The sequence below is a fragment of the Passer domesticus genome, chromosome 1 (genome assembly GCF_036417665.1).
Source record: "Passer domesticus isolate bPasDom1 chromosome 1, bPasDom1.hap1, whole genome shotgun sequence".
NCBI lineage: Eukaryota > Metazoa > Chordata > Aves > Passeriformes > Passeridae > Passer > Passer domesticus.
The window spans coordinates 46,597,347-46,611,682 of record NC_087474.1 but is presented as its reverse complement, the minus strand read 5'-3'; the positions used below and the strand labels follow the sequence as shown (position 1 = coordinate 46,611,682).

The window sequence follows — 14,336 nt, the reverse complement described above, 5'->3', positions numbered from 1 at the left end:
AACACCCTCAAGCTTTGTGGCTAATTTATGTTGGTAGCTTTAAATATACCCAATCACTGATGCTAAATGATGAATGGTGGCAAAAAAGTTACAGGGAGAAAAAATACAAATACTCCAGTATTAATTTGTTTTCTAAGCTTGGAAGATGGGGAGATACTACTTCTGTGTCACACTCCAGTAAAACCTGGAGTAACATTTCTGAGTCCTCTTCTTTCTTTTTATCATTTGGTTGTACAGCACTCACTCTACATTATTTAGACAAAGAAAAGACAATTTCTGGTGTGGTGTCCAGCAGCTTAATTTAAATACAATTTAAAAAAATTAAAAAGAAAAAGAGGACAGGAAAGCCTGAACCATACTTTTTCATGGCTATGGACATTCCAGTGCTGAAAAAGGAGGTTGGTCCAGCATCACCAGGCTTAGAATCCTTCATCATGGAATACAGATAGATTTGAAAGGCAGAAGATTGCCTGCTCATTTTTTCTGAACAATTTAGTTGGGTAGATTTTGCTAAAGTCTGCGCCTATACCCCTTATATTTAAATAACCTTGTACTGAGCATATATCAAGGTTCAAAAAAGATTCAATAACTCATTGAAATATATTACAGGTCTTTTTTATGCATCCAGAGCAAGAGCAGAAAGACGTCAGAAAGGTATTATAAGAGAGTGAACATTTATCTGAAATGCTATTTATATTTCATTGAATTGGCTGAAAAGGACTGTGGAAGGCCAATAATGAGTGAGGGAGGGAGGCAGCCGTCCCACTGTGCATGAAGGATGGTGTCTTGATGGATTATTTAATGACTCCAACGTGTGTGGAGGGGCCAGAGACCAGGCAGCTGACCAGGCAGAAATGTTCTGTGTTTAAGGCACAGCTTGAGTGGGGGAAGAAGAGTGATGCAGTGCCTGCTTTCCCCCTCACTAACAGTTTGATGGTCCTTGTGCTGCTGGTTTTGATTCCCATGGGGCCATTCCTCATTGTGAAGGCAGGAGTCAGGCCCGCCTTCTCCAGGTTCAAGTCTCTTCTGGGATGAATTAATACATCAGATTTACATCAAGCCCCAGCTGCTCACCTTTCTACATCCCTCAAGAAGGGGCCTGAACAAATGCTGCTGTGTTTAACAGAGTATTTTTTCTAATGCCCTAATTTCTGGAATGGGACAGAAAAGAAATGAAAATACAGTTCTGAGTCTGAAGCTAGAGGAAAAGGCAAAGGTAGAGGAAAGAGATTAATCTGTGGAATGCCCAGACAGGGTAAGAAAACAGAAAGTATGAAAGGTGTTCTGAATAGACAGCCATTTTGGAGAGGTATGTGTCTGCTTTATGGTGACATGGCTATGAGCAGTGGTAGATAAAAACAGCTGCCCTTGTCATCTTCTTGAATACATGCAAGTCTAAACCATGAGTGTCAGATATCAGCATAAAATCTGATGCAAGTGAAAAGACAGACAAGTGCAAACAAACCCTCCATGAATTTTCAGTGATAGAGCTAGGCAAATTGTGGCAGAAGTTTAAACTGAGTATTAGGAAAAATTTCTTCATGGAAAAGATTGTCAAGCATTGTAACAGGCTGCCCAGGGAAGCAGCTGAGTCACTGTCCCTCAAGGTATTTAAAAGTTCTGTAGATGTGGTGCTTAGGGACAAGTTTTAGTGGTGGATTTGGAAGCACTGGGGTAACAGTTGGACTTCATTGTCTTCAAGGTATTTTCCAACCTAAATGATTCTATGATTTTATTATCTGAAAGGTGAAATGTTAAGGGATGACCTCATGCCTGAGTTTGCCTTGTCTGTATAAGACTAGATTACCAGTGCGTCTTTACTGACTGCTACATTGCCCTCATCTTCTTCAATTAGAGGATGTATGTTCCTCCAAGGGCTTTGAGTTCTTTTATGCAGCCTGACTTCTCTAAAGAGCATGAAGGCTCTGTACATGGCTGGCTGGCCAGTGACTTGCCTAATCAATATTTGAAAAATCAGCCTGCACTGCCTTTTCATATTCACCAATGGATGATGGATACTATTCCTGAAGGGCTATTTTGGAAGGATGTTGTCCAGCGCAGCTGCAGGTCATTTATTATCAAAGCAAATCAGTGAAACATCTATTTAAAAAGACCAAAAAAACACAACATCTCCCACCCTGTAATTGAATGGCAAAGTGCCACCACAGTACATATGTCGTAGAGATCCCATTTCTGAGCACAGAAGTCCCAGTACAAGCCTCAATCAATATGTTCAAATAATCTTGTGAACTTTGGTATGTGCTAAAAATGCCTCCACTGACATTCAGCACTGTTTCCTAGCCCAAACACTGGGAATAATTATTTTTTATTGGCACCTGTTCTGTGCTGAGATTAAGAGGCTGTTGAGCTGCAATTCTTTTATTTGCATTAGTGGAGGAAAGATCAAATGAAACTAATATAATCAAACATTTATTTTTCTTCTTCTTTGATGTTGTGTTGTTCCTCATTTAAGTGCTTACAACCTGACAGCATCTGGGGCAAGCTTTTGCCCCGCCACCCTCCACCACAGCTTCATCAGCACTGAACTGGGAGCCTGATAGGGGGTTGCATTTCTGACAAAACCAATGCAATATGCAATGCAAAACCAAAATGCAATAGCAATAGTGCTGCAGGGATTGATGCAGTAGACGGGATTTTGGCTTGCCCAGTGGGTTACTAGCTATTTATGGCAAGGCAATAATCACACTGAGTTGGTAATGCTTGGATCTCACTTCTCTGGGATTTAAATGAGTACCCAAACTGCAGGGCAGCAGAGAGTCTGTCCCAGGCTTCCTGATTTGTACTTACAGCTGGCTCTGACTGACTCTCTTATCTAAGGCCTCTAACAAGTCTTTCAGTAATATTGCCACACTCTCTTGCTGCTTAATTGACAGACTTGAGGGTTTGGGGTATTTTTGTCTAGATAATAGCAAGAATTAGGTCTTCTTTAAATTGGAAAAAGCCCACAGCTGTGCCCACCGAACTCAAACTGCAAAATCTATGCTAGCAAGATTACTTCTCGATTTGTAAGGTCATCTGCACACAGTAAGAATACCACAGCCAGGTTTGTTTTTCTGCACTGGTATCAAACAACTAAGGAAATGTACTGCATCACCAATAATCACAGAGTCACAGAATAATTTAGTTTGGAAAAAAAACTTTAAGAACATCAAGTTTAACTGTTAACCCAGCACTGTCATGTCCACCACTAAACCATGTAAATCACTACAGGGCTCCTTACAGACAGTAGTGAGAAATACACTTTGAAGATGTACTTCGTCTAATCTCCACTTTGCAAAAAGCCATCCTTAGAAGAAAATCCAAATTATCCCCTTTTGTCAATCCTAACAGCCAGACCTTCCCAGCAGTGCACAACCTGCACAATAAATGTGCAAGGTGATGTAGCTGTATTATTCGTGGGTTCCCTGTTTGAAATCCTTAAGAGGTTTGTTCCCACATTTTGTTGTATCCAAACTGAAGTCATGTCAGCGATTTACATTTCTAAGAGCATAGATATCAACACCATCGCAAGCTGGGACAATTAATTTCATTAAAGGTGGCAGAATAAAGGATAATCATCTCAGTTACAGCATGGCAATAACTTGGAACAAATTTTTGGAGATGAGTGTAAGAAAATACCGTTTTTAATGCTTTCCCTGCAGCTTTGAATGACAATGAGATGGAGAGACTCTGAAATAGATGCATAACTTGAACTGCAAGCAGCAACTGATAAGGAAACTGGGGCAGAGGGAATGACTCAGTTGGCTGTGGTGCAGCCGCAAATCCACATGGGGCTCTGGAAATGTTCATCCGTGCCAGTGATAATGCACCAACCGCAGAGATGCTTATGACAGTCAGAGAAATTTGGAGAGCAGTAATGAAAAATAACCAACGCAAGAAACCACTGGGAACTTCAGAGTCAAAGGGCACAAAGGACAACGTTTTGAAAATAAAAGGAAGAAAAGGGACTGAGAGGATCTTTGATCTAAAGGCTTCTTCCTGCAGGTTTTATCTGTCCAGACACAAAAATACAAGGCTTATATCTATTCCCTTAAGAACTGAACAGCACGTCAAAGAGGAAAGAAAGGGAGAGAAAACCTTCCAAGATAACATTTAATCATCATAAAAATGCATGCACAAATGTGAGAAAGACAAAAAAAATGCATGTATCTTAAAAAACAATATATAAAAGAATCTAACCAAATAGGAGAAAAATTGCAGTAATGTGTGCAGTGACTTGGACAGAATAGGATAGATAAATATATACTGCCAGCTGATTTCCTTTTGTAAGATAACTACTTTGTATTTCTTTTTTCAACTAAGTGGCCTCTAATCCTGACAGATGACAAATCAATTCTTGCCTGTCCTGTTTTGGGGCTTCATTGAAGTATCTTCCATCCTCTTTTCTTTTCAATGGCTTTTTCCAGTGTATTTGCTGTATACATAAACAGATCTTTAGGGGCCCATTATAGAAAGCAGCATTGAAACTAACTTCATCCTCGCATCTCATTTCACAGTTCTAGTGGCAATCACGTATTGCTTCCTACAGGGAAGGGGTGACTCTTAAACCATGTTTAAGACCTTACTCAGAAAATCAGAAACCCTAACTCAGTTGCATTGCATCTCTATCAGGGGCAGCAAAGACGGAGGCTGATACCGTACCTGTCCCTTAGCTGATTTGGCACCACCACACAAACTAAATATGTTAGGTGTCAGGAACTCCTATGGAAACATGAGAAATGGAAAAGTGTTGTGGGTCCTTCAAACTCCAGAAACCACACTCCTGCTCTGGGATCAGCCTAGAGGATTGTATTTCTTCACCAGCTATGCATGTACCCTAACGCTGCTCTGCCATCATGGAAATTCAGGCTTGTCTTTGCGTGTTTTGCCCCAGGTTTTGGCAGCTATCACATGTGCAAGTATCTCAGCTCTGCTTAAACTGAGAGAGGCTTGAGGGTGTGGCTGGAGCGCTTGGGCTGGGGGTTACTGAGTGGGGCACTCCATGGGCCATTAGCCCCTGCGGCCTCTCTGGTGACCCCCAACCAAAGCCTTCCCCTATGTGTTGTGTCCCCCACACATCACACTTGCTACTGGCCTGTACATGAGGATATGGTAACTGAGATTTAGCTCTCGGGACCCCCACATATGCTAAAACTCCCAAAAAACATAGACTGGATCAAGGTGGGTGAGCTGAGCAAGCTCTTCAGTGTGTTCTGGCATCCTGAGAGCAAATACAGAGAGCTGCAGGACTTTCCTTCAGAGCAGAATTTAACCAAAACCCTGCAATGTACATCCCTCCTGATCTGTGTGCTGAATGAAGGGAGCTGTGGGCCCTCCCATTTCCTTAGCAGGGAGCAGCAGTGGGTGGGCCAGCATATACCATGGATATACATATGTGTTTATTTATGCATATATTATCACTAGCCCAAATTCAACCTTGAAAAAATTCAGCTGACTCTGTGTCTTCTGCCTAATAGCAAGTGAATGACTGTAGAGCTGGGTTATTTCAGGGCACTGAGGATTTCCCATCTTCAAGAGGTGGTGACCTCACAGCACCTCTGGCTCTGTCCTGTCCTTGTCTTCTCTTCAAAAGCCACACGCAGAGATTCAGAGACACAAAACCTTGACTACATTTTCAGCGCTATTTAGGTGAGTAATGCTGCGGGCAGGTACCTAGTGGGGTGTGCAGGAGCAATCCTTCAGTGTTCATTCCTCCACCCACTTGGCTCTCATGGTCACTAAAGGCAAGTGCCAGGGCTCTGGGGCACTCATAGGCTATAACAACCCTGAGCAGCCCCACCAGCCCTGAGAACCCACCTGAACTATAATCCTCTGCCACCTGGCTCGACCTGCTGCATGCCCAGGTTGCAAACAAATTGAAAAAACAATAGAGCTGAGGAGAAAAAGATGGTCAAAAGCTGTAGGGTGACCCTGCCAGACATCACCTCTGTACCTGGTGCTTTTCAAAGGGCAGAGCTCCCTTTGTTCCAGGTCTCATATATTTTATTTCTAGGCAGGCAGCATCTCCTCGATCACCCTTGACCTAGGTCTGCTTCTCTGACTTGGGTGTTGTGCACAACCTAATGGAAGCATTTATGATGAAATCCCTTCCTTTGGGACAGGTCTATTTTTTTTTTTTTACCTCCCATTAACATCGTTTATGCACTTACTAAGATTAAAAGGCAACATCAAGTGCTCCTCTGCTCCTGTATCAAGACAGCTTTAGGTCTTAATGTGTCAGGGACTTGGAAGTAATATAAAATCTGCTTGGCAAAAGGCAGGATTTGCTATCTGATTTGAGTGGGAAGAAAAAAGATTTCACACTGGTCTGGGGAGGGGCCAGTGGGGCGGGTTCACCTTCCCAGCTGGCCTCCAAATCTAAGTATGCAAATCCCTGATTTCTCTGACCAGACTGCATATTTTAAAAGCTTTGGGTGGCTTTTTTCTTCAATTGGTTTAAGAGCTTGACTAACGTGTAAGGTACAATGCAAAGCAGCTCTGTGTTACACACGGAGTTATCTCGCCACTGTTTCCACGGGCTAAAATGAAAGAAAATAACACAGCTGATTACAGGCTTGAGCTACCTGCTTTGCAGGTTTACATGCCTGGGAGCAGCTTGGGATCTATCTCTGTACTTTATAAGTGCCGTTGTTTTGCTTTGTGTTTTGCAATAGATATAAAGCAGAAGCCGTTCTGGAGACCTCTCTGCTAGGAAGGTTTTTCTTGGCTATTATTAGCACTCTGCTTTTGCAGCAAATGCTCATGAGCCAATATGCAGAGTTTTAGAGGACTTCAAAGTGTCATTGGGAACCAAGTGATATGTGTGTTAAAAAGGGTTTAATGGAGCTGCAGTCGCTGTAGCAGTGTCTTTTTATAGCAAGTTTTTACAGCGTTAAGAAAAACATCCTGCAGATTTCAGTAGGATTGGCATATGGATAAGGTACTTTGCACTATGATTTTTGTTTATCTGCTCTTAAAAAAAAATATAAAGAAAACCAGCATTGCTAGCTATAGGGAGAATGATAAGCAGAAACAGTTTTGAAAAACTCAGGCAACAGCTATTACCTTCATTTTGGGTTTAATTATTTTTATATTTTTCAAAAGAAAGTATACATTTGAAAGCAAATGGCTTGGCTTAAGGAATGGAAATACAGAGTGATTTGTATTCACGTTGAAGATTTTGTGGTCTTTTTTTTTTTTTTTTCCCCCAGAGCCAGTGGATTATATCATCATTAGCACAAGGCAAATCCTTCTCATCAAAGTAGAGGCAAATTTTCTGGGACTATCTTTAAAAAGTCATAGTGGAGGCTCCCAAGGAAGGAAGTGGTTTGCAAAAAACACATTAAATACTGAAGCAGATCTGATCCATGTGTGATCATGTTGGTCTGCAGGAATTGGCTGGAAATTGCTGGTTTTGATACCTTCTGTAGTTTTTCTTTTTAAAACACTATTTGTAAGTCTATTTTAATTATTCCTGGGAAGAATGTAGGGATACTTTATGAGACAGACTGTTCATTGTCCTTTAGCAACCCATGTCATTGGCCTGCCCACTTCTGAAAGAGACAGACAAGGAATCAAAAGGAAAGACAAGTACCCATTGCCCACTGTGAGAGGAAGAGGTTTGCCCAGGTTTATACAAAAAGGCAGAGGCAGACCAAGGACACAGCATTGTCCCTCCAGTGCCTCAGTCTTAAACTGCCTCTTTAAAGCCATCCTTGCATCCACAGAGTCTGGGATATAGCTGTTCAGACTTGTTCCACCTCGGAATTCACATAATTTAAATGTGTTTTACTCTGCTTTTGCTTCAGGCTGGGGAATGACTGGTTTATGCTGTGTCTGAGGGATTAAAAAAATAGAGCCAGGGAAACCTTTAGTTGTTGTGACTGCCAAAGCAGGAGCAGCACAGGATTTCTCAAGGCTCTCGGGCAGCTGGAGGCTGCAAGCGAGTGTGCTCAAAGCTGATGGGAGCAGGGGTTCAGCTCCCAGCGCTACCCTCACTCTGGCAGCTGTCTCTCATCCCTATGCCTCAGTCCCAGCAGAACTAAAGCCCTGGCAAAACCCAGCATGGCAGCCCCGTTCCTCCCAGCCCTGCAGCTCCGTCTTGGGCAGCTTCTTTCATTTTTCACACTCAGTCCTCCCGAACGGAAACCTTGGTCAGAAATTTCTCAGATGCAGCCAGAGAGATACTTTCTTTCTTTTCTGCGGAGGAGGGCAGAGAAGTGACGGCACAGGGGGAAGGGTTTGTAGAGTTGGTTTTTTTTTTCTTTTTCCCTTTTTGCAACACTAGTTGTTCAGGGGAGTGTCTTGTGTTATTAATGCTGAGTGACTCTGGCAATTCCTGTGGTTCAAGGTCGTTAGTCATCCGCTGCCGCTGCAGGAGACACCGGAGCGCTGAGCCAGAGCTCTTCATCCAACCCTCTTGGTCCTCCCAGGCCAGCAGGTTGGGAAGAGCTGCACATGGGGCAGCGGGGTCCTGTGGGGGTGTGGAGAGCAGCCTGGGGCCAGGGCTACAGGGGTGTACTCGCAGCGTGCCCAGGCCTGTGGGACCTGCTGGGTTTAGTGGGTGGCAGGGCCTGAGAGGGGCTGAGGGGTCGGGAGAGCACCTGCAATGTGTGAGTGGGATCCTCCATGCACCCCATGAGAGGGAGGACATCTCTGTCCCCGCCTGGGAATCTCCCTATGTTACTTACAGCTGCACAGGCACACCAGTCTCCTTCTCCTCAAGCTGCGCCGATGCAGGATACTCCCTGAGAGTTAAGGGAATACAGGTCCACTTGCACCCTTCCTGCCTGATTTCTTCCTTTTTTACTTCCTTAGGATGAAGGAGTCTAGGCAAACATTCCTTAATTTATTCTGCATCCTCTGGCTCTTTCTGCTGCTGAAGACTGCCTCTTCCTCCCCTCTACCCCGTGGAAAAGACCCACGAGCCCCTTCGCTCCCCTTTGGGCTGTACGAAGGACACACCTGTGTTGGTATGTATCCAGGTTTTGTTTGCCTGCTGGACTAATTCATTCCTTACTTCACTGGTGAGCTGAGAGTTGCTATTCACATCATAAATCGCTCCTTTATCTATTTCAACAGCTGTACTGCAAAATACTTGTAGTATTTGCTGAATCAGTCACTGAAGATTTTGCAAGGCCGTCATGGGATCTGGAATTATCTTATGATTTTGTTTTTGACTGGCTGCTTCCCAAAGTTCATGTTTTTGCTCTGTGGGAAATGGCATCTGAAAAGCTGACTTTAATGTCTGCAGGTCTGGGATCTGGAAATGGGATATTATGAGGTCCTAGTGTTTCTTAGGATTCGTGATGCATTTTGCTTAAGTGGCAGGAAGGCACAGTTCCCTTCAGATTTTCCCAGGGTCTCCTCATTGATTTCAGTTCCTGGAAAACTGTTCTTAAGAGTGGTTGGTCCATTCCTGGGCCAGAGGTCTTTGTGGTCTGAATAGCCATCTCAGGATAGCTGGGGTGCAAAGGCTGCCTCTTCACATTGCCTTTCCTTTTGGTGTGCACACGTCTGCATGACCCATACTGAACTTGGGTGAGTTTGCAACCCCCTTTTCACGTGACTTCAGTGACTGTGGTGATCCCCCACAGTACCTATATGTGGGGGTAGGTATCCTACAGTCTCAGGTGGCTAAGTGATTCCCAGAGCAAGACTGGTAACACTGGAGTCAGTGTAAACTGTGGATATCTCTGCACCAGAAATGCCCTTGGCATGGCACTCTATATACCTAGGGAGATGTGGTAGCTTTTATGTGTGCAAATGGATATGTCTTATGCATTACAATCAAATGCTGTACTTTGTCATCAGCAGGACTTGTTGATCTTACAGGCTTTTTTCAGCCTAAAAGTTTCTATGATTCTTTTAGCTTCCCAAGGCACCTTTGTGCTGGAAACATAAACTCTGTCACAGCTCTCCATCCTTCAGAAGGAAATAATTCTTTCCACCGTGGCTTGGGGAATACAGTTAGAAATAATAATCCTAAACTTGATAAAAGCAGGTTTTTGCTTCACTTCTAAGCCACCCACAGTACCCCTGACACTTTTGGTAGGGCAGGGTGAATCAAAAGGAGAGCAGAGTCAGGGTGGTTGAGGGGGCTCAGCCACCAGCCAGAACATGAGAAAGGGAGGTGAAAAGCAGAAATGGCTGTGAGGGGCTGTCCTTGTTTGGGCTGGGAGCCAAGCAAGTGGTGACCGAGCAGCTGCCAGAGCTAGGGGGAAGTGGTGTTTTTTAGTGGTGAGATCTTAAGGCAGCTACAGTTTTGACGGCACAGGAAAGGCAGTGACCATGCTCATCTGTTGGAATTTTACACTGGTGGCTTTTAGATACCAGGTTGTGAACATTTTCTGCCCTTTCCATCCTGTTGACACGGAAAAGTTCTAAATTCCACACATTGCACTGAGGTTGCCTTATGAAAGATAACATGTCCTTTTTTTCCCTCCTAAAGGGAGGAGAGTTGTGCTAGCCCCATTGCTGGGACCTCTGTGCATCTCTTTGTTCAGGGAGGACATATGAAAAGCACTGCCTCCCACAACTAGTTTATCTTTCTGAAGTGTCCTTTCAGCTAAAAACATCCTTGTAAGCTCGACTCAGGACCTAAACAGACTGTGCCCACCTCTGTAAACCACAAGATAAAAATGAAGTGTGGCTAGTGCCAAAAGGGCATGAGCCAGCCTGGCAGGGAGGGCTGGTGGCTGCTAGCCCAGATGGCTGCCTCTGGGCTTTCACTGATTAGCTGCCCATTTGACTAACTCTGGAAAATACTGTGTCCCTTCCTTTTTTCAGGCAGAAGGGGAAAGCACAGAGGAATTGATGGTTGCACTTGCCATGGTTTGGAGCAGGAGTAATGTCAGCTCTTGCATCTGATTCCATGACCAGCCCTCTTAGGAGCAGATAGTAAGGCAGGATCAGCTTGTGATTTCTTTCCAACAACTTGACCCCAGATAGTTAGTTGGCTTAGTTTGCCACCTGGGAAGGTAATGAGAAAGAGATATGAGTACTTCCTCTGAGTCTTCTTGGCCTTATAGATCAAGGCCAAGATGATTTCATAGAATCAGAGAGAATGATAGAATTGTTTGGGTTGGAGGGCGCCTTAAAGGTCCTGTAGTTCCATCCCCCCCTGACATGGGCAGGGAAGCTTCCACTTGATCACCTTGCTCAGAGTCCCCTCCAACCAGGCCTTGAATAGTGGCAGGGATGGGGCATCCACAGCTTTTTTGGGTGACCTGTTCCTTCTCACTGTGACCATGAAGAATTTCTTCCTTATATCTTATCTAATTTTTTTAATGTGAAAAATTCCTATTGCTAAATGCATAGATTTCCTTGAAGCATTTTTTTTTTCATGCAGGTTTAAATGTGTAGTCAGGTGTGTAATCTTTCAAAGTTATCTGCCTCCATTTTCTGAGGTAAATGAGGTGGCTACACATTGAATTTCTGATCACTCCTGTCTACCACCTGCTTGATTGAGATTGCTATGTCAGTAGCCAAAGCCAGTCAGAAAGTGCATGCTCTTTCAGTAACAAAACCAAGAAAATATCTCCCATTAAGCGTTTCCACTGAGAGTATCACACTTCTTGAAGAAGTATGTGGAAATAATATGACAGGAGAGCAAAGTGCAGCTCTGGTACCTCTGTTAAATGTGATACAACTTGCTTGCTTCCTCCTTCTGTTCCCCTTGCTTGCAGCACTCCCTGGGTAGGCACCACCATCTGCCCCAGTATATTCCAGTCCTATTGGCAAAGCATTTGGGTAATTCAAGGGGCTTCCCTGCCCTTAGCAGATCTTGGGAAATGTATTTTGGGTAGGCACCTATGTGCCAATATGGAACAGGGCTGTGCCTCCAGTGAGGTTTAGACAGCAAAAATCACACAAAAAGTGACACATCAAAAATGATGTGACTCTCTGCAGGTAGCAAAGGTTTCAATCACCTTTGCTAACTGTAGAAAGAGTCACATCATTTTTTCTGCATTTTCCTGAAAAATGTGGCTGCTTCATTTACAGAAAGGCTTTTCATAATTGATTTGACATACAAACAAAACTGGAGGGTTCCCACCTAAAAAGGGGTTTAATCCTGCTGCATTTCAGAGTTACAGCAAAGAGAGGAAAAGCATCCGACAATAACCCTCCCAACCACAGGATCAGATGTAGTATACCTAAGCAATTCCTAACCATCTAAGATAACTGGTCTGTAGCAGTAACTGACCACAACCAGATAAATGGCCTTTCTTTGGCCTTGTCATGAGAAAATCTTTCCCAGCATCTGACAGTCTTTTTTCTCCATCAGTATTTCCTGTCTCCTCAGGCTGCTAAAATGCCACCATTTTTGCATTCTGTGAAATCAGCTCAGGCCCTTTCTCTGTGCCTTCTGCACACTTTGCATGTGATATGTTTTTCTGGTTTTTCCTTATGAGAGGAAAAAGGGCTTTTCTAAGTTTTCCTACATGCAGAAGCCTGTGAAGCTGTTTTCCTCCTGCAAAGGCAGTGAGGTTCTGTTCTGTGCACGGGTTTGGGAGCTACATGCTGAGTCTGGCTTTCCTTTCTGGGTTTGTTACTGATGGACAGCATGGCTTAAGGGATTTATTTGGGATGAGACCTAAAAATCCTTTTGCTGAGCGCAGCCTGACTGTTTCAGTGTGGCATCCTGAGAAAGAGATGATGTGTACCTTTTTCTCTCAAAAAATTATGCATGAATGAACCTTTCATATACTCAGGTCTTTATTTTCCCATCTTCCAAATGAGGAAAGTGCTGCCCATTTCAAAAGGCAAGCAAAGTTTTACTTAATGTTAAGATACAAAAGACAGTACAGTAACACTGGTAAACTGTTGAGACTGGTGTTAAGGTTTCATCATTTTTCTACTGATTTTTAAAGCTTTTATTCAATTCCACCCTTATTTACCACAGAGCCCTTAAAGGTTTTTGCAAATTGTTCTGCTCTCTAGAAAAGGTGACTTCATCCAACGGTACCTGAAGCAACCTCAGGAAAGGCAGAAGCTGCCCTGGAGGATGCAGAAAGTGGGGGAGACACTAAAAAACAGATGAGAACGTCTGTATTCATCTCTCTTCAACATAGTAAGAAAGGGAATTTGGGGAATGGTAGATTACTCAGTTAAACATCAAATCCTCGAAAAATCCTGCAATAGTTAGTAAAACTTTTTAAAAACAACTTTCAAAAGTAGTGTCAGATCAATCTCATTTTCTTTGCCAATGGGATAATGCCATGTGGACATGGAATAAAAAGCAGATATTATGGCAGGGCTTTAGTAAGGCTTTTGGCACTACCTCAGCACTAATCTTAAGCTTGAGAGATGTGTGACAGTGATTAAGCTTCTACAGGGCAGAACAAAACCGATGGGTAGTCTTGTTCAGAGAGTAATTACAAGTAGCTCACTCCCTAAGCAAAAGGATGTACAAAATCAGGTCTTTCTTGGACTTCTCTTTTGAACATACTATCATTCTGTATTTCCACTAGCCAGGAAAACTAGCTATTAAATTAAATTAGTTCATGTAAAGCTGAAATTATTTGCAAGTAAAATTGAGGGCAGAATTAAATTCAAAACAAGCTTGACAACTTGGAGTACTTGCATCTGAAAAGGTAATTTCAATATGGGAATGTTGAAGGCACTCACTTCAGCAGGAATAGTCAATGACACACACAGCAGATGAGGAACAACCGGCTGGGTAGCATCCCTAAGGAAGATCATCTGGGCTTGTAGTGGCACAATGATGGCATGCTGTCATGAAGCACGCACACGCGGCATGCACGGAGACGTGCGAACAGAAGTCAGCTTGCAAGACATGTGAAGTAACCTGTTACCTTTCTCAGCACTGACAAAGCCCCAGAGGAATTTCTGCCTTCCCTTTTGGGGCTGTGCATCAAGAATGATGCAGAATGACAGGAGGTTTCAGAGAAAAACAAGCATAAGCTATAAAAGAAGGGTGAATAAATTAGAGTTAATTAGTCTAGAGAAGAAAAACTGGAGAAAAGACATATTTGTCCATGAAAGCATTAAAGGCGTGATCCATTCTCCAAGAAGTAACAGAAATGGGTACTAGTGGGGACATTCAGGTTAGGAAGAGGATTTCCCTGTAACAGTGATAAGCAAGCAGAGTAAGAAGTTCCTGAGAAATCTGTAGAAGACTTCATTAGAGATCTTTACAAACTGTGTCTGCCCTGTCCCTTCGGAATGGTCTAGATGGTTTAGATCATCTGTTAGGGCAGAGGTTTTGTAAGAGTACTCACTCCAGGCCAGCATTTCTGGAGTTGTGTGCTGTGGCTGCAAGAAGCATTTGCAAACAGCAGCATTTATGTGTTTTTACCCCCACAGCAGACTGC

The 14,336-nt window shown here is 43.4% G+C and overlaps 1 protein-coding gene across 1 annotated transcript in view; it reads left to right on the top strand.

Annotated features, from left to right (window-relative positions):
- The first annotated feature begins 8,276 nt into the window (after positions 1-8,276).
- Positions 8,277-14,336, top strand: part of AOAH (acyloxyacyl hydrolase) — a 77,544-nt gene continuing 71,484 nt past the window's right edge. The window contains exons 1-2 of the mRNA XM_064418246.1: positions 8,277-8,440; positions 8,818-8,972. Of these exons, the coding sequence (XP_064274316.1) occupies positions 8,316-8,440; positions 8,818-8,972 (280 nt within the window). The 5' untranslated portion in view covers positions 8,277-8,315. The remainder of the gene's footprint in view (positions 8,441-8,817; positions 8,973-14,336) is intronic.